Genomic DNA, 26,617 nt, shown 5'->3' with positions numbered 1-26,617 from the left:
CTCTATCTCTACTTCTTGAATTGCTCTTACCCTCTTACTCTCCAACCCTTGTGCCTCTTAACCTCACTCTTCCTCCTCTTACTTCCCTTACAACCACTTAATATCCTCTCACACTTTCCCATCCCTGTCTCTATAAGTCTTCCCTTCCTCCTCCCTTTCTCTCCCATATCCTTCTATTACACCCTCTTACTTCCTCCCTCTCCCATTTCCTTAACAACCTCCACTTAACGGCCATTTACCTCCTTCTTATCTCTCTCTCTTTAATTATTCCCTTTCCTTCTCTTTAATCTACACTTCTTCCCTCCCTCCCATATTCCTCTCTCATTATTTTCACTCTCCTCCTCCACCTGTTCTTTTTCCTTTGCCTCCTCTTCACTAAACACTCACACTCACTTTCCTTTCCTCCTCTTCGTTTACTTCCCCCCCCCCTTCCCCCTCCCCCTCATCCCCGTCCTTTATCTCCCTCACCCTGTTGTGACTCATCTTGTATCCTCCTCTTCTCCCCCCCTCACGCCCCCAACATTCCCCTCCATAATCTTTTCCTCCTCATACCTGTACTTCCTCCAAATGCCCGCCAGGTAGCCATGTTAAGAGGAGGAGGAGGAGGAGGAGGAGCAACAAGATTTATAAAAGTATGAGCAACAAGACTTGAAAGGAAGAACAGGAGGAGGAGGACAAAGATTAAGAAGAAAAAATGATGAAACAACACAGAAGAGGGAGAAAAAAAGAAGAATAAGGAAGAGGAGAGAAAAGGAGAAGGAAGAAAAGTTAGCTAGAGATGGCAAAGGAAGGGAGAGAGAGAGAGAGAGAGAGAGAGAGAGAGAGAGAGAGAGAGAGAGAGAGAAAGTGGGAGGAGAAGGGACATAGCAAATGAGATGATGAAACAAACAACACGGAAGAGGGAGAAAAGGAGGAAAAAGATGAGGGGGAAAAGAAGTAGAAGGAGAAGGCGGAAAAAAAAGTTAGTTAAAGATGGCAGAGAAAAGGGGGGTGAAGAGGGGGAGTAAAGGAGGAGGAGAAGGGACATAGCAAAGAAGAAAAGATGATGAAACAACACAGAAGAGGGAGAAAGGGAGGAAAAAGGTGAGGGGGAAAAGGAGGAAAAAAAGTCCGTTAAAGATGGCAGGGAAAAGGGGGGTGAAGGGGGAGGTGAGGAGGAGGAGAGAGGACATAGCAAAGGGTCGAAACTGCCTCAAGGGAATTGGAAACCTTGAAGGAAAAAGGGGGAAGGAGGGAAGGAGGAAAAGAGGAAGGAGGAAGAACAATGAAGAGGATAAAAGAATCTCCTCCCTCCCTCCTCTCCCTCCCTTCCCTCGTATCTGTACTTCCAGGTAAATAGCTACAGCCTTAATTAATATGCCCAGGTGATCTAAGCGAGGCCTTCCCCTTTAATCTTCGCCATTAGAGCCATTAGTTTTTTTTTTTCGTGTTTTCATCATTTTTCTCCCACTGCGCAAGCCGCCTCGTGTGTTCCCCTCAGTCTGCCGCGGCCGCCTCGTAACTTCGGGGAGATAACTTGCCCCCGAGGCGTCGTCCCGGAGATAACTTAGGGCAGGTTAGTGTTATAAAGAAGAGCCAAGTTGTAGCAATGGCTGAAGTTTGACGGCGGCGCTGGTGGACGAGGGGAAGGGGGAGGGAGGGATGGAAGGGGGGAGGGGAGGAAGGGAGACGCCAATGAGGGTGATGGAAGAAGGGGGGAAGAGGGAGGCGGTCGGCGGAATGGTATTATGTATCAACCGCAGCGGCTGCATCCTACACACACACACACACACACACACACACACACACACACACAGGTGACGCCCCGCCTTGGCACTAACGGTATCGTTGACTCATCATAAACAAGACCAAATTAACAATGACAAAAAAAAAAAAACTTATTAATATTACCTGTCGGGCTCCACGTGTGTGCATATAAAGAATACTGACGCAGGTGAAGGACAGGTGAGCAGCGCGACAGGTAATGTAAATCGGCTAACGAGGCGTGACTGACTTAATAACATTGTCTCAGAAGGCCACATCAGGGCGACCCGATATTACAGGTTGTTCGCGGGAAATTGAAGTGAAAGTTCCTCTCCATTCCCTGTTGTGTGTGACTGGCTAGCTAAGAGGTGGGTAAGATTGTGACAGAGGCCAGAGCAAGCTACCTCGGCACAGTGGCTGAGACCAGGATTAAAGACTAAGACAGTGCTGAGTCGTGCTCATATACCCGAATGTGACTATAAAAATTTAGGTTATTTATTTATTTTTAGTTTTTTTACGTGTACGCCTATAGCACCGGTAGACTCTCTTAAGGGGCCTGGATGGTAGTTGGCCCCAGCCCGTCATGGCGCAGGCAAGTGTTTATAGTGGCGCCATGTTAGGAAAGAGCTTCGAGTTTACCTTATAACGGAAAATACACTGAGAATAATTAGAAGAGGAGTGAAAAGGTTAGATATGGATAGTTTTACAAGAGTACATTGACAATAGTTAGCAAAATATTACGTTTTTAGTTAATGAGGTACAACCCGCGCGTCACCCAAGAGAAGGCGCCAACCACACAGACACTCGAGAAATATGCGGGCCTTGCGGGATTCATACGTGCTCGATGCTAAGAAATTGCAGCCAAAAGTTAGAATGTAATAACGACAAAGACTACACGGTGCTGAGCGGAATATATGCTTGGGCGGCCCCCGCACACCACCCACGGGAGCAGTGCTGGCGTGCCCGCGCGAGTGTCCCGGGGCGCGGCGTGCATAGTAAGGGCGCACGTGTTTGCAGGTAAGCGCTACACAGCAGGGTGGCGCGCTCGGGGATCCTCCAGGTGTGTGTGTGTGTGTGTGTGTGTGTGTGTGTGTGTGTGTGTGTGTGTGTGTGTGTGTGTGTGTGTGTGTGGCGGCATCCTGGTCCGGCCGCGTGCTCGCCATGTAATGAGTGTGTTGCGGAAGATTAGAGTTTGCTGGGGTCCTTTCTAATGCTTGCTTGCTTACTTTTTTTTTTTTTTTTTTTTACAGCAGAGGAGTCAGTTAAAGGGCATAACAAAAGGTAACAAATGTCTTCTTTTCTGTATGTTATAATAGTTTAGTCACTGGTTCTTCCTCCTTATTGGTTTGTCGTCTTTGGTTCTTCTTCCTGTACGATTCAGTCCTTGGCCCTTCCTTATCATTTCATCTTCCTTCCCTGCTATTTAATTCTTGGCCTCCCTTCTCATAGATTTGTCTTCTTTCTACACTTTTTGGTCTTGGGTTTCATGGTTTAATTTAGTTTCCCATCATCTGTCCAATGTTTGTTTCTATTTTCCAAAACTAATGCAGAATCTTTTTTTTTATTCATCCATTTTATATTACCATTTATCCCAGGACTTCCTCTATTTTCCACGCATACCAGGAAGATATGAGGAGGCTGCACATCACGGAAGAAATGGCTATGGACCGGCAACAGTGGAGGAGGCTCATATTCCGTCCAAACCCACCATAGGGAATAAATGGACGTTAAACGATAATGGTGATGATCTTGGTTGTAGTAGTGTTTTTGCTCTCTCATGTAACCTTCGTGCACACAAGAATGAAGTTACTCGTTCCAGCCTCGTGTAATTCGTCCCTCCGTGTGATCCTGAAAGTGACTGCAGCGGCGTGCCTTCCCCTCGGCTGCCTTGGCTGCATACAACCTGCTGCTCTTCCTCCTCCGGCATCTTAACCTGTTCCTCCCCCACCTCCTCCTCCTCCTCCGTGATCACCTTGACTGGCGGCGTCTGGTTTCCACGTAAAAGTCAACCTCACTCCCTCGCTAATGTTACGGTCCACGACGCCCTCAGCCCCGTTACTGCCCTGCTGGGGAGGAGGAGGAGGCGGAGAGGACCTAAGGGACGCACCCCGCCCACCGCCACCAGAAGCGTTCCCACTAACAGGGTCTTGGAGTCGCTAACCTGCCGTCAGCGGACCCTACAGGTATATACGGAAGGCGGCAGGGGCAGGGGAGTAAAATGGGAGGGGGGAAAGGTGGGCAGGAAAGTAGTAAAGAAAGGCAGGGGTGAGGAGGTAAAGGGGGAGGGGGTAGAAGAGGGTTAGACAGGGAAGGAGGGGAGAGTGGGTAAAGGGGGAGGGAAGAGGGCGGGAAGGTAAGGCAGGAAGGAGTAAGGAAGGGCAAGGGCGAGGAAGTAAAGGAAAGGGAAAGGTGAAAGGGCGAGAAGGGCAGGGAAGGAGCAAGGACGCATTGAGACTCGCCTGGAAAAGTAAGGACGAAAAGGAGGGAAAATGGAGAAAGAAATGAGACCCCGGGGAGTAAAGCACAAATGAAAAGAAAGCAAAGAAAAAGAAACTGGAAAGGAGAAAGAGGGAAAAGCGCGGAAGGTGGGAGAGACTGAACAGGAAGAAGAGACATATGGCAGGGGAGGAAGAAAGAAGGAAGGAAGGACAAAAGTGGAATGAAAATGAGGAAAGAAAGTGGATGCAATACATAAAAGCGACGGCAGAAATCGAGAGGAAGCAGGAAAGGAGAGGCAGAAGAAAGGGAGGAAAAGAAAGGAGGACAAAAGAGAAGAAGCAGGAAAGAAAATAGAGAAGACAGGAAGGACATTGATGGAAAGGAAAACAAGGAAGAGTGGAGGCAATAAAGGAAGGAAAAACAGACATGGTAGAGAAGTAGGAAAGGAGAGGCAGAAGAGAGGAAAAGTAAAGAGGGACAGAAGAGAGAAGGAAAGAAAACAGAGATGAAGGGAAGGACATTGATAGAAAGGAAAACTAGGAAGAGTGGAGGCAATAAAGGAAGGAAAAACAGACAATGTAGGGAAACAGCGAAGGATGGATGGACAGGGAGTGAAGGATGCAGAGGGCGGGATAGGACGCAATGACAGCAGGAACATACACCATACAACTAAACACCCCTACTATCCTTCCTTATCCTTCCACTATGCCTCCTCTACTAATCCACCTCCTCTTCTTGAAAAGCCCTTGATAAAAAAAGACACCTGCAGTAAAAATTAAGCACACCTGAAGACACGGCAAGACCTTAGGGAAGACATCGGGTGCAACGACCTGACGCACTATACTGATGGTGAATAGGGTGCGAGGGAACGGCAGGTAAGCGTGTGAGTCGCGGGACACCTCCAACGCGATGATGTGAACGTCCTTTGTGTGTGTGTGTGTGTGTGTGTGTGTGTCACCGTTGCCAGATTGTTGTACTCAGAGCATAGTATTTACCGGTTTCTGACGCCTAACTATTGCCAAGGAACATCAGAAATTAACTATTTTAACGATAATTATAAATGTATCTCCTTTTTAGGGTTCACGAGACAGTTTTTGGGTCGGCAACGTTGGTGTGTGTGTGTGTGTGTGTGTGTGTGTGTGTGTGTGTGTGTGTGTGTGTGTGATTGTTACGTCCATGGCAGGAAGTGTACACCTGTGTGCCTGGGTGGGGCTGGCCAGGGTCCGTGTGTGTGGGCGCCGCGTGGCCGTATGACTCAGTGGTGGTATCGACGCGGCCGTGTCACGCGAGGGACATTCCATTACCGCGGCACGGAGATGTTGTGCAGGCAGGGGCCTGCCCGCCTGCCGCCTGCTGCTGTCCGCACGCACGATGTATGTATATATAATTCACCGTGGTCTGATCACGTCCTGGACTCGCAATCCCCAGAAGAGTGAACTTGGAGCTCAGGGAACGGATCTTTGAGCACGGCTGGAACTTCATACACATACACAAAACAGTTCATGAATATACTTCGTAAATATGTTGTACTAGAGAGAGAGAGAGAGAGAGGGGGGGGGGGGGGAGACTTGTTAGAGTGATTAAGACACTCGAGTCATTACAATGGAAAGGTCACCTGTCGGAGCCCGAGCAACCCGGAGACAAATTAGGCGCTTTCCTTTCACTCTGTCGCCAGTCACTTTTTGGCAAGACGGAATGGCGGCAGCCTGGGATCCGTGTGAGTGTGACTGGATGAAATGTATAAGACTACAGACAAGGCAAGACGATCACACTTAATTCTAGTACGGCTGGGTGCCTACAGCAAGGTAAATACACAAACACACACTGTACCTGGACTGATGCGGCCCAAGATGGGGCGTTCCCGGTGAGACACAGCCGATCGGCTCCTCAGGAGGCTGACGTATCGCTTGATGGTGCCGCCCACGCTGGCGCCCAGGCTGCCCCCGGCCTCCATGGCGGCGGCAGCTCGCGGCCCGAACGAGGGCGCCGGACCCTCCGGCCGAGACCGGGTGCGGCGGAGTCCTCGGTGCGGCCTCTTGTCGCTGCCGGGGGTGGTGGGTCCAGGGTCTTCATGGGAGCGCACCAGGGGCGTGCCCACCCCCCTGCCCAGGGACCTAAGCCCTGAGGTGGCGGGGGAGCTACGAACAGACTCAGGGGTGGGGCGCGCCGGCAGCGGGGAGGCTTGGGGGTCCATAGCGGGCACGCTGGGGCAGGTGGCGCTCCGACACAGGTGTTGGCTTGAACTCAAGTCCAACTCATCAATCCTGTGGAGTCCCGGGGGCTCCGGGTCCAGGGTGGACCCGAGGGTGAGGCGCCAGTCCATTGAGAGAGACTTGACCAAAGGTTTCTTGGGGGCCCCCGGGGAGCGGAGCCCCACATCGCGCCGCTCGGCCCCCGTCACCTTCTGGCTGTAGACCCGCTTCAGCGACTTCAGCTTGAGTCGTCGCTCCATGGTGCTAGAGGGCAGGCGCGTCCATCACGGCGCCACTCAACTCTCTGTTCATTCACTGTTTGCAAAGTGTACTACAAAAAATCCTTTCTCAGTTCTGTCCGTCAAGTGACACGAGGACTTGGCACATTACTATCTCATCTGTAAAACAAAGCAAGGGTCGTGGTGAGGGGGCGTGCAAGGGTCGCGGGAGGAGGCAGGACCGCTGGCAAGGCGCCGCCGCCAGCCAGTGAGGCGCCACGCACCTGGAAAACAATGCGTCTGTGGTGCAACGCCACGCATTGTTGTGCCGCCGCGAGTGTGAGCAGCGGCACGCATGTCCCTCGCCGGCACGGCCGCCGCGGCCAATAAAGTGACGCTTGCCGCCGAAACTCTATGAAAAACCCGTCCGTTACACAACAACGAGGCGATGAAGGTCGCTGCCAATCAGGTGGAATTTAACGTTAGATAAGTGGCTATATATATATATATATATATATATATATATATATATATATATATATATATATATATATATATATATATATATATATATATATATATATATATATATATATGGCTTACACACACACACACACTGGTGACAAATACGAGTACCCCGCTAACTACAGGGATACAATCATGACTTGCATTACGAAAAAGTAGCACGCTTGCTGCAAAAAGCCTCCAAAGACCAAACATAACCGTGTGTCCTGCAGCGGTCCCTACGACGACCCCACCACGGAACACTGACGCCGGGAAGAAGGTGGCGGCGGCGGCGGTGGTGGCGGTGCAGATAATAATCATTACAGCAGCCAACGCCGCCTAACTGTTTCCCCGGCACGCAATCACCTCATAAGACACACGACTTCCTCTGATCCTGCGAGATGTTGTGGCGTGCCTGTGTGTGTGTGTGTGTGTGTGTGTGTGTGTGTGAACGACGGCGTAAAAAGTGTGAGAATCGGAGGCGCGAGTACTCCAAGGATACGTATGGGGGAGGCGGGGCTGGGGTGGGGAGGGGAGGGGAGGGGAGGAGTTGGAAGCAAAGAAGTGGGTTAGGAGGTATTCGCTTCCTGTCGTCTCACACATCTTGCTAGACTCCCACGCCCCTCCCCACCCCCCTCAACACACACACACACACACACACACACACACACACACACACCTCACATCTGACATAAATACCTCGTTAGCTTACTCCTCCACCCTACTTTTCCCTCCCTCCCTTCTCCCCCACCCCTCCCTTCCTCATTTCCCCTCGCAGGTAACAATTACAAGCCGACTTTCTCATCTTAATTAATGGCAGGTGAGCGGGTCGTCCCTTTAACTGCTGGGTGGAAACTCTAACTGGGCCCCACCTTCCCCTACACACACACACACACACACACGCCGGCGGGAGGCATTTCCTGGACGTCAACTTTCCTCTACGGTCACTCGCTTCCACTCAATTCCACTTTCCTGTAGGAGACAACACGTGGAGAAAGGGAGGAGGAGGAGGAGGAGGAGGGCCGAACGTGTGAGATATGGAGCGGAACAGTAACAAAACACCACTGGGGCTGCCGGCGAAGGATAACCTATGGAGACAGTGAAGGGCGGCGCGGAGGGGGAAGAGGAAGACGCGTAGCTAACTGTTCTGAAGGAGAGAGAGAATGGACGAGAAGGAGGGCAGGGTAGGGCGTTCTGTGGATATGAAGGCAAAGAATAGGGGAAAAAGAATGGAAGGGTAGGGCGTTCTGTGGGTATGAAGGCAAAGAATAGGGGAAAAAGGAGGGAAGGGTAGGGCGTTCTGTGGATATGAAGGCAAAGAATAGGGGAAAAAGGATGGAAGGGTAGGGCGTTCTGTGGGTATGAAGGCAAAGAATAGGGGAAAAAGGAGGGAAGGGTAGGGCGTTCTGTGGGTATGAAGGCAAAGAATAGGGGAAAAAGGAGGGAAGGGTAGGGCGTTCTGTGGGTATGAAGGTGAAGAATAGGACGAAAAGGAGGGAAGGATAGGGCGTCTTGTGGGTGTAAGAGTAGATAATGGACAAAAGGATATGAACATGATAGGGTATTGTGAGGGTGCAATGGGAGGAAGAGGAGGGCAGGTTAGGGCGTTCTGAGGGTGTGAAGGTAGAGAATGGGATGTATAAAAGGCTGTGATAAGGGTTTGTGAGGGTGTGAAAATGAAGCATGGGAGGAATAGGCAGGGTAGTGTGGAATAGAGTTAAGATATAAAGATAGAATGGAAGGAAAGGCAGGGGAGTGTGGTATACAGTTAAGATATAAAGATAGAACTGGACGAGAAGCAGGGTAGGGTGTTCTAAGGGCGTATAGAGGTTGAGAATGGGGCGATGAAAAGAGTATGAGAGGGAATTGTGAGGATGGAGAAAATAGGAGGGAAAGGATTTTTTTTTTTTTTGGAGGTTGAGAAGAAAAGGGTATGAGAGGGAATTGTGAGGATGGAGAGAATGGGACGAAAAGAGGAGAGTAGAAAAGAGAGATATGGAGGGTAGAGTAGGGAGCCGTGTGGACGTGAGATGAGAACAGTAAAGGCTGGATGGGAATGACGGAAGAAAGGAGAGAGAGGAGATTTTTTTTTTTTACGTCAGAGGACACGGCTTAAGGGCAACAAAAAGGGCACACACACAAAAAAAAAGCCCGCTACTCGCCGCTACCAACACGTAATAAGTCTGGCCATTTCTGTGTTTCTTCCTTCCTATGCACGACTAAAACTCATATAAAAGGAAGAATGGAGAGATTATCAAGAACCCTATGGAAGTAAATCACATCATGGTTCTCAAGGACATTCGTTTTTACACTGTGGAGTATCATGTTCGGGACTTTTTTTTATATATACCTTTTTGTTGTTGTTGGTGGTGGTGGGATTGGCTTTTTATATACATTTGTTTTTGTTGTGCCCGTAACCTGTCCCTCCCTTACCCTGAATAAAAGAATCCCACCTGTCCAGTCTCTAGCCTTGAGATGATGAGACACAGTGAGAATAGGCATTTATAGACGTGACGGGCGTGCGGTAAGGGCAGGTGCGGCGAGGTGAGGTTATTGGTCCTTATTCTTAGACGTATCTGACTCCCATAACGACTGCTTCCCAAGGCTACAGAGATTAGAGTTTGAGAATGGGGTGAAGAAAACGGTATGATAGGGAATTGTGAGGATTGAGAGAATAGGAGGAAAAGAGGAGAGTAGAAGAGAGATATGGAGGGTAGAATAGGGAGCTGTGAAGGTCCATAAGTCGGGTAAAACATCACTAGAATCATAAAACAGTCTATGGAAATCCCGGGAACTTCTACGAGAGGCTTTTCAAACACGTGAAATGAAGTACCGATACGTTTTTTTAATACTTAAGACTCAAGGCTACAGACAACGTTCCAAGATTGTCGTACAGCCGATTATATTTCCCGACTTCCTACCCCTAAACTGTCTTCTGGGCTCCGATAACGAAACTCATTATTATAGAATCTGATGTTTCTTGGCAATAGTTAAGGGGCTATTACACTGGGCAAATTTTCCGTGGATCTTCGGTCAAACCACGATTTCCGCTGGCGTGGTTCTCATATTTCCGTGGTTTTCTGACGTGTCCACGATCTTCCAAAGCTACGGTAGAGTTCCCTGAATGACGGCGGTAGCATTACTCACCATCATCATCATCAGCAATAACAAGAAACAAATGAGAACCACGCCGGCGGAAATCGTGGTTTGACTGAAGATCCACGGAAAATTTGGCCCACCCCCTTTAGGCGTCAGAGACCGGTAAATACTATGCTCTGAGTACGACAATCTGGCAAAGGTGGCTACAGAGGGATATCGTGTGTCCATTGATAAGCTTGGCCCGTCACCGTCACGCCCTCCCGACCTTGCAGACGCGACGTGAGGTACTGGCGAAGGGCGTGGCGTGGGGAAGGTAAGGAGGGAGGGAGAGAGGGTTGACAGACGGAGGTTAATGGGAATGTGGAATGGACGAGAGGAAGGGCATGGGAAGGAATGGAGGTGAGGGAAGGGGTGTTACTGGTTCACTTATCACCCCTTTGCACCCCTTCATCCTGACACCCCCTTCTCTCCCTGTCACCCCCCCCCCCCTCTTCCGCCTATCACCCTGACATCCTTTCTCTTCCCATCACTGCTTCTTCTCTCACCCCATTACCTCCCATCATCTCAACACCCCTTCTCTCCCCCACCACCCCGACACCCCTTCCCTCCCCATCACTGTCTCTATCACCCCCCTTACACCCATCACCCCGACAGCCTTTCTCTCCCCATCACTGTCTCTCCTGTCACACCAATTACACCTATCACCCCTTCTCTTCCCATCACCGTCTCCCCTATAAACGAGTGTCATCCTTACCATTCTTGCACCCCATCACCCCTCACCCCACCTCTCAACACCCCTTCTTCTCCCCCATCACTGTCTCTCCCTGAGCTTGAGTATCCTTGCACCCCCTCTAAGCCCCCCCATCACCTCTCCCCCACCTCTCAACACCCCTTCTCTTCTCATCACTGTCTCCGTGTATCATCTCTTGCACCCCCTCTAACCCTCCCCACACCCCTGTCGCCCCTCCCCCCCCCACCCCTTCAGCACCCCTTTTTTTTCCCTCATCACCCCCGTCGCCCCTCCTGATGACCTGCCAATCATAGGAAGCAAAACTGTCGCTTACACACATGAGCTCTGCCTGACCCCCCCCCATGACACCCCTCCTCCCCCCCCCCTCTCTCTCTCTCTCTCCCTCCTTCCTCTTCATTCCTCCCCGTGTCATTCTTCCCTTCCCTCCCAGTGTCACTTTCCTCTTAGTCATGTTTTTTTTTTTTCCTTCCTTCCTTTTCACTTAAGTATTTATGATTCCCTCGCTGCCTTATCTTCCATTACATCACGCTGACTGTTTTCGTTTTCCTCCTCTTCCTCTTCTTCCTCCTCCTCCTCCTCCTCCTCCTATTCCAAACTTATGATGGCCGCTCAATCTTGTCTTTTTTTTCCCCTCCACTTTCATTATTTCCTCCCTTCGTGGTCTTCATTTTTCCTCCTCCTCCTCCTCCTCCTCCTCCTCCTCCTACTACTACTACTACTACTACTACTACTACTTTTCCTTCTTCAGTAAATAAGCAAAAAGTTTCATAAGGGCGAAGAAAATGAGGACGAGGAGGACGAGGGGAGAAAGAGAAGGAGGAGGAGGAGGAGGAGGGGAGAAAGAGGCGGAGGAGGAGGAGGAAGAAGAGGAGTATTTAAGCCAGAAATGGGTCTGTCATGTGGAGGATGAAGGTGGAAGCAAGGTGGAGGAGGAGGAGGAAGATAAGAGGTAGTGGAGGGGGAGAGGTAGTGGTGGTGGAGAAGAGGTGGAGGAATGGAGGTGACGGAGGAAAAGAGGTGAAGGAGAGAATACGTGAAGGGGGAAGAGGGGACTGGGTGATGCAATGGGGGGAAGGGAAGGGGGGGAGGGGAAGGGAGGGGGAAGGGGAGGGGAGTGTCTTAATGGTGTGATGTCCCAGCCTCTCTCGCGCCCAAAGCCTCGTGATGATTGCAAAAGTTTCCATTCTTCGTGTGTGTGTGTGTGTGTGTGTGTGTGTGTGTGTGTGTGTGTGTGTGTGCTCCTTTCTTTACCATACAGTACCACCCTGCAGCTAGTTGACAGTGAGTGACCCCCCCCCCTCTCTCCTCCTCCTCCTCCTCCTTAGTACTACAACACATAAACAAAACATTTTCCCTCCTTCCCTCTCCCTCCCTCCCTCCTTATTGAAGCCCACCTGTCCACAGTGACCCCGGCTAATGCACGGTTAATTACAGGCCGCCTACAGGTAAGCGTGAGAAGTTACCTGCACCACACACACACACACACGCACACACACGATGGTATATAATAACAAGGAGTCACGATTTACAGACATACAAACAAACAAATGGATAGACACAGAAACACAGACACACAGACAGACAAAGGGACATAAGGAAGGAGGGAAGGAAGGAAGGAAAGAAGGAAGAAAGATGGGGGGAAAAAAGGAAGGAAGTAGGGAACGATACGGTAAGATAACCAGGAGGAAGAGGAAGAGGAGGAAAAAAGACAAAAAAGACAAACCCAGAGAGAGAGAGAGAGAGAGAGAGAGAGAGAGAGAGAGAGAGAGAGAGAGAGAGAGAAACTGGAAGCGACGGAGATCAAACAGTTTGGGAGGCGGCAAGATGGAGAGAAAATTGCAACAAGATAAGAAGATTAGCGAGCGAGGAAACCAAATAAAGACACGACAGCAGGGGGGGGGCGAGGCAGGGGCAGGGGAAGAGGCAGAGGAAGGGGGACAGCAGGGAAAGGACAGCGGGCAAAGAAAGAGATGGATAGGAGTAGCAGTAAAGGAGGAGAAGAAGCAATTGGAAAAAGCAGACATGGAGTAGAAGGAATGAGCAGGGAAGGAGGAGAAGGAAGAGAGGAAAAGCGATAAAAGAGTAAAAGGAATAAGCAGAAAAGGAGGAGGAGGAGGAGAAGGGATATTAAAAAGAGAAATGGAAGGAATGAGCAAGGAAGAGGAGGAGGAGGAAGAAGAGAAGAAGGAACGGAAAACAAGAGGAAGGATATGAAGAGGGAAGGAGAAGGAGAAGGAATGGAAAAGAAATGGAGGGAAAAAACAGAGAAGGAGAAAAAGGAAAAGGAGAGAGAAGGGATGAAGAGGGAAGGAAAGAAGTAGAGAAAGAATGGGGGTAAAAAAGGAGAGGAAATAACGAAAGAAGGGAAAGTTGGAATGATGAGAAAGAGACCATTGAAGGACGAAGGAAGGAAGGAACGAAAGAAGGAGGGAGGGAGAGAACAGGAAGGAGCTTGGGGAGAGAAAAGGGACGGTGAGTGCAAAGGCTTCACCCTCTTAGTTTCAAGCTGGACTTTGGGTTCAGGGAGGGAGAAAAAAAGGGTGAAGAAAAAAGGAAGAAAAAGAGAAGAAAAAGCTTAAGTCGTCTGTGAGTTCTTGGGTACTTGTTCACCTTGACGCTTGGAGGGGGGGAGGGGGGAGAGGAAAAGAGAAGAAAGGAGTGGGAGGGAGAGAGAGGGAAAATAAAGGTATATAGATGAGAGAGAGGGAGGTAAAGGAAAAGTAGGAAAACGAGTTGGAGGGAAGAAAGGAATAAAAAAAAAACTTAGGATGAGGAAAAAGAGTTAGAAGGAGAAAAGGAGAGAAATGGGAGGGAGAAGGAGGGAAAATAAAGGTATAGTGATGAGAGGAGGGAAAAGGAAAAGTAGGAAAACGAGTTAGAGGGAAGAAAGTAGAGAAAAAAATTAGGATGAGGAGAAAAAGATTTAGAAGGAGAAAAGGAGAGAAAGAAGTGGGAGGGAGACAGCGGGAAAATAAAGGTATAGTGATGAGAGGAGGGAAAAGGAAAAGAAGGAAAACGAGTAGGAGGGAAGTAGGATGAGGAGAAAGAGTTAGAAGAAAAGGAGAGAGAGAGAGGGAGGAGGAGGAGGAAAAAAAAGGAATAGATGAAAGAAGAAGGAAAAAAAAAAAAAGGTAGAAACGAGGAGGGAAGAAAGGCATAAAAACTTAGAATGAGGAAAAAGTTATAGGGAGAAAGGGAGAGAAAATAAAAGTGCTAGAAATGAAAGGAATGGGTTAAGGAAAAGTAGAAGAGAAAAAAATAATAGGGAAGAGAAAAGGGAGTTGGAGGGAAAGAAGGAGGGGAAAAAATGATAAAGATGAGAGGAGAGCAAAGGAAAATTAAGAAAACAAGAGGAGAAAGAAGAGGAAAATATTAAGCAAAAGGAAAAGTTGGGAGGGAGAAGGGAGAGAAAATAATGGGACAGAGATGAGAAAGTAAAGGAAAAGTAGATAAAGAAAAAGAATGAAACGAAAAAAAGATACTGGAGGAAAAGAAAGAAAATGCAACAAATAAAAAAGGGAGAAAGGAAACGAAACAAGTAAAGAAGAAGGAAGAAAAGAAAGAATGAGGGAGGGAGGGAATATGGGAGAAAAAAGAAAGAAAGAGAACCTGAGTGAGAAACAGCTTGAAGATGGAGGGAAAAAAAAGTGACTGAAAAAGAAGCAAAGAAAATAAAAAGAGAAGGAGATGAGGAAGCAAGGAGAGGTAACGAACGACGAGGGGAGAAAAAAAATGAAGATAGAAACGCAACAGAGAACGAAGGAGAGGCACAAATAGAAGAGAGAAGGAGGGAAGGAGAGAAGGAAGGGAGAATAGAAGAAACCAGAGGAAAGGAGGGGAGAAAGAAAGGAAAAGAAAGAAGGAAAGGGGAGGAGAAAATGAGGGAAAGGAAGGAAGAGAGGAGGGAAAGGAGGGAGAAAGGAATAGAAGGAAGGGAAGGGGAGGAGAAAAGGAGGAATAAAGAAGGGGAATAATAGGAGACAGGAGAGCAAGGAAGAAGGGAAGGGAAGAGAAGATGGGAAGAACGAAGGGAAGAGATGGGAAGAAAGAAGGCAAAGAAGAGAAGAAAGGAAGGGAGGGAGGAAAGAAAGGAGAGAAAGGAGGAAGGGAAGGGACGGTAGGAAGAACGAAGGAAGGTGGAAAGAAACAAGCCAGAGAAGAAAGGAGGGAAAGAGGGAAAGGAGGGAAGAAAGGAAGGGAGAGAGGAGAGAAAGGAGGGAAGACAGGAAGGGAGAGAGGAGAGAAAGGAGGGAAAGGAGGAAGGGAGGAGTCGAAGCAAGCAAACAGAGGAGAAACAAAGGCGCGGAGGAACAACAAAAGACCGCCCGCTCATAATGATTCCCTTGCGGCATGTAACACACACACACACACACACACACACACACACACACACACACACACACACACACTGACTGAGAGCAAAAGAAGAAGAAAAACAGTATTAGAGAAAAGAATAAAAAATGAAAAAAAAATCCAGCAAAAACAAACAAATAAATGGCAGACGACTGAGGAAGAAAAAAATGTGAATAAAAAAAAAGAAGGAAAATGAGGAAAGTTAAATGAGGAAAAGAAAAAAATAATGAGGAGTAAGAGAGGACTAATGATGATGATGAGGGGGAGGATGAGGATGAGGAGAAAGGGGAGGAAAAAGTGGGACAAGAAAGGGGAAGGGGAGAGCGAGGGGGAAGAAGGTGGGAAGGGGGGAGAAGAGGGGAATGGGGAGTAGGGGAGAGGGGATGAAGAGGGGAAAAGGAAGATCAGAAAAAGAAGAAAATGAGTAGAAATAAAAAGAAAAGGAAAAAAATGCAAACAAGAAGAAGCAAATGGCGGAAGGTTGAGGAAGATGGAAAAAAAAAACTAAAAGAAAAATTAGAAAAGTTTAAATTTCGGGAAAAGAAAAAAAAAGAGTAAGAAAATAATGATGATGATGATAAGGAGGAGAAAGAAAGTGGAAAAAAGTGAACAAGAATGGGAAAGGGAGAGTTAGAGGAGTGGATTAAAGTGGGAGGGGGTGAAGAGGGGGAGAAGAGGGTAAGGGGAGAGGGGGTAAAATAGGGGTAGTAGGAGGAGGGGAGAAGAGGGAAAATGGAGAGGGGGTGAAGAGGAAAAGAGAGGGGGTGAAGAGGGGGAGAAGAGGGGAAGGGGAGAGGGGGTAAAAGAGGGGTAGTAGGAGGAGGAGGGGAGAAGAGGGAAAAAGGGGATGGGGGTGTGAGTGTGAGTGGAGGGAGAGGGGGATGTGTGAGAGGGAGTGGAGAGGGAGTAAGAGGAGAGGGGGGAGGGGCAAGCAAGCTGCCTCCCCCCTACCAAGTCGACAGTTTGAGCCTCTCTCTCCTTAGCTGGGGATCTCTCGCTCTCTCTCTCTCTCTCTCTCTCTCATATAAAACTAATCCTGACGCTGTTCTAACAATGTAATATTCAGATGGTCATTCTCCTCCCAGATTACCAGAACATAACGACCCCACTCTCCCCTCTCCCCCCCCGACACGTCACCCCTCCCCTTTTCCCTTCCCTAGCCCTCTCACACACACGTCAGCCCCTCCCCCTCTCACATACCCACACGTCACCCCTTCCCCATGCCTCCCCTCCTTCCCCTGTTCCCTCCCCACACACACGTCAAGCATGGCAGGGTTGTGGTGGCGTCTTGTGGTGGTGGTGAGGGAGCAGCAGCCGCGTCCCCGTGTGTATAAATAGCCATCAGAGTAGCCTTAGCAGAGGGAGGCAGACGGAGGCGGCGGTGGTGTGGTGACGAAGGCTGCATCTGGTGCAACGCTCGAGTCTCAATGTGTGTGTGTGTGTGTGTGTGTGTGTGTGTGTGTGTGTAATTCATGGTTGGTGTTAATAGCAGGGAATTAAGTCCATCTCCTCCGCGACCTCCTCCGTTTCTCTCTCCCTTCCCTCCTCCTCCTCCTCCTCCTCCTCGGTGTGTTCTTCCGCGCCTCTTCACCCTTTGAGGACGCGGTTCTTTCAACACGTCGCTGCTGTTACTGCACCGCGGAGCCGAAGAACGCGCCACGCCTGGTTTCCCCTCCCCGGGTCTGTGAGCCTCGCCTGCACAGGGAGTCCACACGCCGCCCGCCATTAGGCCGCAAGACGCCCCATGAATCATCCACGACCACCGCCACTAAGTCAACACTTTTGAAACGCCCCCGGCCGACGACCCCACCGGCCTATTGTGAGCCTCTGCCCGGCCTCAGACGCCTCGCCCTCACTTTACATCTCCACACTCACGACGGCTGGCCGCCCCTACCGACGCAACTCCGCTTATCGGTCCCAGGCAATGAGTCCACGCCGAAAGACGCACCGGCGACCCGTCGCCGCCTTCGTTGGCTGGTCAGCCTCGCCTCCCTGTGCCAGCCTCCGCGCTGCTCCATTGAATCGTTATGGTAGTTTTCCGGCAATTCAAGGTTTTCTGATTATTTACGTTTTCACGTCGTCAGTAAGAGCTCCTCCGCCGGTGCGTGACGGCCCCCGCGTGTACAGCCACTGAGGCCACGCCACGGCCGCCTGGCGGGGCCACGCACCGCGCCAAGCTAATTTAATTTATCGCGGTAATCCGTGACACTGTTGAATAAACGGGATTGTTCCCGGAATTTAAACTGTATATGAGCCGTCACCAAGGACCGTCGGCTCGGCAGGGCTTCGCTAACAGCTTTGTGACCGTGAGTGAGGGAGGCGGCGTGACGCAACCTGCCGTGTGGCCGCGACCCGCGGCGCAGCGGTACACACTGACAGGCGCCGCCGCTCGGGTTTCCGAGAAAGTGGGTCTGAGTGGACGGCGGACGGCGGCACCGCTCGGGGCCTCCACGCGGCGCGGCCAATTAAGGCGAATGTCCAAAATAAAAGCATTGTGTCGGATAACGGTCTGTCCTTGGCTATGATGGCGCCGATCCAGGGCAGGTGGACACACGCCCTTATTGGATCAGGGGAAGCCAGGCGGGGCGCGGTGATGCTGTTTGATGCCATGAAGCCCCGCGCGCCTCACGCCTCGCCGGGTCACGCTCCGCACGCCGCCCTTTGTGTGCACGCGGCGGCGACACCCACGCGGCACACACACAGCACCAACGCGATAATGAACGGTCGCAAATATCACTAGGAATACAACCTGTGTGTCCTCGTCAATTAATACATATAGAAGCTTTCAAATTAGTTAATAGAACGATTAAGTTATTCATTAATACTGTTACCACTATTATTATTATTATTATTATTATTACTATTATTATCATTATCACTATTAACTTAACATTCAGCAAAGGTTCGACATTTCCCGCTCCACCCATACGCAGGTAATCCACCGGTAATGAAGCGTATCGCCATTACTCACATTTACCTCCGCTGAACCCAATTACAAGTGATGGATGGATCGGAACAAGTACATAAAACACAATTAAAAGTGATAAATCAAACCCTGCCTATGTGACGTGTGTGTGTGTGTGTGTGTGTGTGTGTGTGTGTGTGTGTGTGTGTGTGTGCCCCGGGCCGCCCCTCGCAGGCACTCCTCCCCTTCTTCCTGTCCCATACACCTGAAGCCCCACACAGGTGACTATATGTGGCCAGGAAAAAGTTAATTACCGTACCTGTGCTCTGGGCCCTTCCGGTGTGTGTGTGTGTGTGTGTGTGTGTGTGTGTGTGTGTGTGTGTGTGTGTGTGTGTGTGTGTGTGTGTGAGGTACAAAATTAAAACACACAAAAAACAGCGTCACCCACCACAGAACACGAAACACAAGAGCAGAAAAACAAGACGTAAACAGCTAATTAACCTGTTCTTCTGCACCCCCCTTCACCCTCTCCCCTCCCCCCCACCAACACCTACACCCCACGTACACACCTTTACCCCCTAACACCCACACCATTAACCCCGTACACCTTACACCCTAACGCACCCTCAACCCCCTTCATCCACCTAGCACCCTTATCACCCCCTATACCCCTTCCCCCTGACCCCCTTCCCCCACCAGGCAGTCAGGGAAGCAGGAAGAGAGTCGCCTCCTGCTATTATTCACTGGCAGACGCTAAGCAAAAACTTCTTTATAACCTTGGCGAACTTCCGCGTAACGCCATGACGTCACACCGCCGGAACGCAGCGCGGGAGTGTCTCTGCGTTCTTGAAGCGTCACTGCGCCGCCTGGAAGTGGGTCAGGCGGCGGTGGTGACGGGTGACGGTCCGGGGAACCGTCACGCCCACCCCAGCCCGATGACCCGCCGCGGAAGTGACGTCATGCAGGCAGTGGCGGGACCAGGGAGACGAGACTGACTGACCGATGCACACACACACACACGTATTGGACGCACACACCCGCCCATTGCACGCACGCACACACCGCTGGAACCGTAAACTTGAGGCCGAAAATATGAGAGCTTTAAAGACGAGGAGGAAAACCACGAAAAAGAAAAAAAGGTAAAAATACGGACTCGCACGCAAGATGTTTTTTCCTCCTCGCTAATACATGAATGAAACCGGTAAATATCACGTGTCAGCCGCTCGACGGGGAGCTGTGCGTATGAGGCGTGGGGGGACCTCTTTGGGAGGGGGAGGGGAGGCTTCTGGGAAACTGGAGCGCCTTCCACTGCCTCGCTGACGGGAAGGAAGCTGAAATTTCCCTTTATACGACGACCATTTGTCAGACGTGCCCTCCCCACGGCCCTTCCTCAAGCAGCACCTGCCACAGCACGGAGACTCCCCGGCCTGGCAGGGGTGGTGGCCCCCTCGCCTCACCACGCCTCCAAGGTGTGGCTCTAGTGCCGGCCACACGCCTTGCCACAGCCACGCCTCGCCGCGCATCTTCTTGACCGACTCTGGGAAACAAGGCAGCAATAACAACAGCAACTGGACTCCCATAAAGCGGACCTAACACCCGCCGCCGCCCCCAAAGGCCACTCCTCGCCTGCACCCGAACACTCCGGAAATGTGTGCCGCGGCCCCTGAGAGCCGCGGCTTTACGGCTCCCACACGCCCGCCGCATGCACACCTACGCCGCCGCCGCCAGGGACTCACACTGGACAAGCACCGCCGCTGTTGGAGGCGGAGTGTATCGTGTTGCAAAACGTCTTGCCGCCCGAGAAATCGTCAAACGAGTTCTTCAATATTTGAAGGGACGAGTGTGGGAGTGGCGGCAGACGTGTTTGTTTGCGCGGCGGCGGACCGGCCCCTCCAGACCAGCCAGGCGGCGGAGGGTCACCCGAGCCTGCGACCTTCACCGCCGCTGCAATATTCAGGAGGATCGTGAGCTCAGCCACAGGCACATTGAGGGGGGAGAGGGCGCCGCCATACTTCCGCATCACCCTGAAGAGCTCTTTAAGGCTCCTTAAGTGCGGACGCCCTCGTGCCAGCGAAAGGGAAGGAGGAATGCATGAAGGCGGGGAATAAAAGGAAATGAATACGAGGAACGGAAGACGAGATGTTGAGAGGGAGGGAGAGAATAAAAGGAGAGGACGGGGAGCGAGGGAGTCTTGAGCCAACGGAGGCTAAACATCCGGCTTTTGTGACGCTGCGTGTGCCGCCGCCGCCTCGCAATGCTGTTACTTCACCGTGCACGGGACGAGAATCAAATCGGTCTGTTTGTTTCCTCCTCTCCGCGCCGCGCCCCTCGCAAGCTGGTGCCGATCCATCAACTTTACAACAACAGGCAAGACATTCGACAAGTGCCGCCGCGCCAAGATGTCACTCTCACCCACCCCCACGCACGCATCTCCGGCGACAACAATCACAGTAAATCACTTTCACTGAAGATTTCACGTCACCTCCGCGCCGACATTTCCTGCGAGTCATCAGGTATGTACACACAACGGGATGGGCGCTGTTCACCTGAATGTTTCCTTCCTGCCCGCTGAAGAGGAAGAGGAGGAGGAGGAGGAGGAGATGGAAGGAAAACATGCGTGGCAGCGATATCGGGTTGTTGCATAAGCCGATACCAGACACCCGATACCGAGCCGCCCGCCGCATCGATAGCTGGAAGGCTCGTCGGCGTGACCTCGGCGGGCTACTGTTCACCTATTCCCTTTGAGTCCACAGCGAGGAGGCAAGAAAGGCACACTCCCGGCGGCGCACTAATTATTGTTGACTCAGTACTCGGGGACGTAACGGCCGACACACAAAACTTCAAGAGAAAGAGAATAAAAAGAAAAAAAAAACTGACTTTTACCACGGACTCGAGAATCAGACAACCATTATTTGTTTTCATTTTCTTCAGCTTGTCTTCCCGTTGTCACTACCTCCTCCCGTCCGTAGAATTCCAACTAGTTCCCGAGCTTGCCCAGATTCCTCCCGAAGACTTCTTTTTCTTCTTCTTTTGACCTGTAACGCTTTGTAACGCTTCTTAGGTCCTCCTCCTCTCGTTCCTCCCTTCTTATTCACACCTTCCTTTTCAGTGTTACGTAACTTAACTGAAATAAAGTCACTGATCTTCACTTATTCAAGCATCTGTGCCCTTTTTTTCCCAGCACTGCGCGAGGAACACTTTTGCCAACTGACTGACTGACTGACTGACTGATGGCTTCCCGGTATACAGACATCTCAAGCCCGGTCGTTTTATATCTTCTTTTCCTATATCGCCGCAGACTGTTTGCTCGGGCGGTACCTTGAGCTGAGGGATGATCCAGAGACGCGGGGGAGGGGGGGGGAGGGAGGGAATAGAAGAGGGAAAGGAAGGGAAGGAAAGGAGAAGAATCAGAGTAGATAGAAAGGATCAGACTCCATCCCTTCCCTTTCAGCCGCCGCCCACTCGCCCTCCCTCCGGTTAGGTCATCTTACACACACACACACACACACACACACACGAGGGGCGGGGTGCAGTAAGGACGTGGGGGCGAGACAGCTGCTTGTGTGCCCTGAAGGAGAAAAAACTACCCATGCTTCCCTGACCTAATGCGTCGAGGGGCAACACACACACACACACACACACACACACACACACACACACACACACTCTCTCTCTCTCTCTCTCTCTCTCTCTCTCTCTCAAGATGCGCGGTCATGTAAGCGAGAAGGAAAACAAGACGCGCCACCACAATATGTCGCGGGGAGCATATGTAGGAGAGAGAGAGAGAGAGAGAGAGAGAGAGAGAGAGAGAGAGAGAAACCGTTGAGCTACCGTCCTCTACTACTATACAACACCACCACTAACCCCCCCCCCTCACCATAACTTTCCCCACCACCACCACCACCTCCGCCTCCTCCTCCTCACCTTCCTAACAGAACCTTACCTGTCCGTCTACCTCAACAAGCCAACCTCACCTACCTGGCTACCTTACCTACCTCCCACCCTTGTCCTGCCTTCCTACCTCTCTCTACCTGTCAGTCCCGTCCAACCACTCAACCAGTCAGCCAGTCCAGTCAGTCTACCACTTCGCCCGCCCGTCTGTCTGTCTGTCTGTGCCTGTCCGTCCCGCCCCGTCAAGCACTATAGCGAAAACACAACGCACCACCAATCATAAGTTCCCGTTGGTTGGTTCCTCCTCCTAAAATGCGCGGGTAATGGACGGTTCGCGGGGCAAGCAGACCGTGACGCGCGTTTGCAAAGAGCCGCTCAAAGGATGATGGAAAAAAAAAAAATCAAAATCAAAATAACAATAAAGGAGTAAGTGGTAAAAATGTGAATGGGGAAAAGGGGGGGAGGGTGAAATGTGTGTGTGTGTGTGTGTGTGTGTGTGTGTGTGTAGAGGGGGGGGGGAGGAAGTGATAAGAGGGTTGTGTCCATAACGAAACTGAGGGTGAGGGAGATAAGGATTGTGTGTGTGTGTGTGTGTGTGTGAGAGAGAGAGAGAGAGAGAGAGAGAGAGAGAGAGAGAGAGAGAGAGAGAGAGAGAGAGAGAGAGAGAGAGAGATCCGTGGGGAAGTCCAAAGCAGTGATGGGAGTTACCAGCAGCAGGAAGGACGGAAGGATGGAAGGAAGGCTGAGAGTGAGAGCAGGAAGGAGAAAAGCCAAGCAGGAGAAGAAAAGTGGTCCTGACGCAACATAATCTCGTCATTGTTAGAATCCTGGACGGAAACTGGGAAGAAGGTGTTTGCTAATAGTTGTTTTATAGCGTCAACATCCTTATTCCTCTCCCTCCCTCCCTCCCTCTCTTCACTCCTGTCTCCCTGTTGCTTCCTTCTCTCTCCTCTATATCTCCCTTCCTTCCTTCCTTCCTCTCTTCACTCCTGCCTCCTTGTTGCTTCCTTCTCTCTCCTCTATATCTCCCTCCCTTCCTTCCTTCCTCTCTTCACTCCTGCCTCCCTGTTGTTTCCCTCTCCCTCTCTCTCCTCTCCTATATATTTCCCTCCCTCCCTGCCTCTCCATACTTCTATTTACCAATCCCGTGAGCCCTATACTGAAGCCTTTTGGTTATTGATTAGGGCCAGAAAACACACACACACACACACACACACACACACACACACACACACACATTGCAACACGTACACACACAGGTGGTTCTTTCCATATTCCGTGTGCGTATGGGTGTGGACTCCATATCACCCATGTAGCATACGCACACACGTACACACATGCCCGCCAGGTGCACACTCCCACCCAGGTTAACGAAGGTGCAGGTGAGCAAAATGTTCCCTTGGTGGACGTGAAACTACTCCTGCTCCTCCTCCTCCTCCCCAGAAACTACTACTCTTGCTCCTCTTGCTCCTCCTCTTCTTCTTCCTTTAACCTAAAACTGCTCCTCCTCCTCCTCCTCTTCTTCCTTTAACCTAAAACTGCTCCTCCTCCTCCTCCTCTCTACCTTCACCTCAAAAACTCCTCCTCCTCCTCCTACTCCTTTCCTCCAGCTCTAAATTATCCCTCTCTATCACTTTCATATCTCTCCCCACTCCACTCCACTCCCTCCTCCTCCTCCACCTTCAGGGGAAAAAAGTACTAATGCCTGAGGGTGAAGACACAACTCTTGATCCCTGCAACACACACACACACACACACACACACATGACCACCACTCGCGTCTCATTTCACGGCGCGTTTGGTATTTTTTCTTGGCGTAAATTTTCCCCACGGGCTCAGTGTAGCTTTTTTTTCCCTTCCACTCACTCGTTGTACTGTTCACCCGACGCTCAGGACGTGCAGGGGGAGCTGTTGTGTTTGGGGCTGGAGTGACTGACTGACGAACTTACTGACTGACACTGTGTAGGACTGATTGACGGACTGACTGACTGACTGACGAACTGAATGACTGACTGACTGACGAACTGACTGACTGACGAACTGAATGACTGACGCTGCGTAGGATTGACTTACTGGCGGTGTGCATGGCTGACTGACTGACGCTGTGCTGGATTGACTGACTGGCTGGCTGACTGACAACTTGATGGTGAGGGGAGGAAGTTCAATTGCGTATCAGTAAAGTCAGTCAGTCAAGTCACCCACGTATATTATTCCTCCTCCTCCTCCTCCTCCTCCTTTTCCTCCTCCACTATCATTACTGTCATCATATTCAACACCACGACCACCACCACCTCCACCACCACCACCAAAGTTCATCACCCACGCTCTTCCTTACAGCCTTGGTTATTATCAAAGCAACACCACTATTATTATTACCAACACTATCATAATGTATTCAACACCACCACCACCACCACCACCACAGTCCCTCACCCACGCCTTTTCCTTCCTGCACAAGTCATTACCAAAACTTACGCCACCACCACCTCCACCACCATCAACACCACCACCCACCATCACCACCGCCTCCAGCACCAACACCACGCACCATCATCATCACCACAACCTCCAGTATCAACACCACGCACAATTATCGACACCACCACCACCATCACCACCACCCACTATCACCACCGCCTCCAGTATCAACACCACGCACCATTATCATCACCACCCACCACCACCATTATCACCACCACCACACCATCACTATTGCCACCACTACCACCATCAATTATCATCACCACCCACCATCACTATCACCACCCACACCATCACCATCACCACTATCACTTTTTCCCCACATGTTCCTGAGGTCAGATTCGCGTCGTCACCGCCCGCCCTGCCTTGCCCTCGCCCTGTCTGTGTGTCCTGGGGCGCGAGGGGCGAGGGGGCGGCCGTCAGGGAGGTGGTGAACCGCTGGGCCGTCATGGTGCACTGGGCCATGCACACACACACACACACACACACACACACACACACACACACACACACACACACACACACATTTGAAATAGTAGAGGATCAGACCCATAATAATTGTTTACATATATTCTTTGATGTGTTATCCTCGTTAATTTGTATGAATATGTATGTTTTATCCATCAAATATAAACACCGTCCACAAAAAACACGCAGGTTCAAAAATCACCACCACCACCACCACCACCACCAAGTTCCAAGTTTCCCCGTTTCAACAAGTTTCCTCTCTTCTTGAACCACCGCTATCACCACACTCAACACCGCCACACTCCGGGCAACTCACACACGCACGCACGTATACACAACAGGTGAATCACTGTGGTTTCGTAACAATAATGAGCATCGTTAAAAGCACACACACACACACACACGCGAGGGGCCGAAGAAGGGAAGCGTCGACGCACCACCTCTCACTACGATGGCTACACGCACACTGCCGCACACGCACACACACACGTCTCCTTGGCGGGGCGCGGGAAGGCTGAGGAGGACGGGGGGACGAGGAGGAGGAGGGGTGGGGAGGAGGGAGATGTCATAGGAGAGGAGTCTGGGGAGGCTGGAGCACGGTTTTGATGGCAACGCTATGACCAACATCTCCCCCATCTCCCCCCCCCCCTCCCCCCCTCTCTCTCTCTCTTACTCATGAGGTGGTTCATCTTTAAGCCCTTCCATCTATATTTCAGCCTCGACTCGCGTCTCACTTGGGTTCGAGATACAGAATTTACCGTGTGTGTGTGTGTGTGTGTGTGTGTGTGTGTGTGTGTGTGTGTGTGCTTCGTTTTGAGGGTTCACGCGACTCGGGTTCGAACTCCGACTCGTAGGCTCGTATTATTGGCTGCTTCTGCCTCTCAAACTACTCCTGGAAATGCCCGAAACTCCTACGAAAGCTTTACCAAATGTGGGTGCGTAGGCTCTGAAATGTTTAGCATGATGATCCTAGTTGCGTCGAGTCCGGTGCGGCGCTGACATAACCCGCCTGCACTTCCGGTAGAGAGTGGGAAATAAAACTCCTATCTCTGACTAGCACACTGATGTAACTTATCGCGTGTAGCCCTTCTTAACACTTTCGTCACAAACACTGTCACGAATCCTGCCTCTCCTTACCCTTCCTTTCCTAGTTCCTCTCCTTCCCCTTCCTTCCTCTCCCTTATCTACTTCCTCTCCTTCCCCTCTCTCATTTCCTTTCTATCTTACCCCTCCCTCACTTCCTTCCTCTTCCTCCTCTTCCTTACCTCCTTCCTCTCCTTCCCCACTCTCACTTCCTTCCTCTCCTTCCCCTTTCTTACCTCCTTCCTCTCCTTCCCCTCTCTCATTTCCTTCCTCTCTACCCCTTCCTCTCCTTCCCCTCTCTCACTTCCTTCCTCTCTCACTCTCTCTCACTTCCCTCCTTCCTCTTCTTCCCCACTCTCACTTCCTTCCTCTCCTTCCCCTTTCTGACCTCCTTCCTTTCCTACCCCTCCCTCACCTCTCTTTCCCCTCCTTCCCCTCTCTTAGTTCCTTTCCTAAACCTCCCTCACCTTCTTCTTCTTCCTCCTCTTCC

General features: G+C 50.9%; 1 protein-coding gene across 6 annotated transcripts; it reads right to left on the bottom strand.

Annotated features, from left to right (window-relative positions):
- Positions 1–5,745: 5,745 nt before the first annotated feature.
- LOC127001598 (uncharacterized) lies at positions 5,746–25,534 on the bottom strand. 6 transcript variants are annotated; one of them, XM_050866395.1, is made up of 2 exons: positions 25,437–25,534; positions 5,746–6,772 (listed from the first exon to the last, which is right to left on the bottom strand). In XM_050866395.1, exon 2 carries the CDS (start codon positions 6,632–6,634, stop codon positions 5,978–5,980), a length of 657 nt encoding a protein of 218 aa, XP_050722352.1. In that variant the 5' UTR covers positions 6,635–6,772; positions 25,437–25,534; the 3' UTR covers positions 5,746–5,977. The 6 variants fall into 6 exon arrangements, with proteins under 6 accessions (XP_050722352.1, XP_050722351.1, XP_050722353.1 ...); XM_050866394.1 differs by having other exon boundaries at positions 25,449–25,534; XM_050866396.1 differs by having other exon boundaries at positions 25,441–25,523.
- Between the last annotated feature and the right edge of the window lie 1,083 nt (positions 25,535–26,617).

The sequence above is a fragment of the Eriocheir sinensis genome, chromosome 21 (assembly GCF_024679095.1).
Source record: "Eriocheir sinensis breed Jianghai 21 chromosome 21, ASM2467909v1, whole genome shotgun sequence".
Taxonomy (NCBI): domain Eukaryota; kingdom Metazoa; phylum Arthropoda; class Malacostraca; order Decapoda; family Varunidae; genus Eriocheir; species Eriocheir sinensis.
This window is presented reverse-complemented; position numbering and strand designations above follow the sequence as displayed.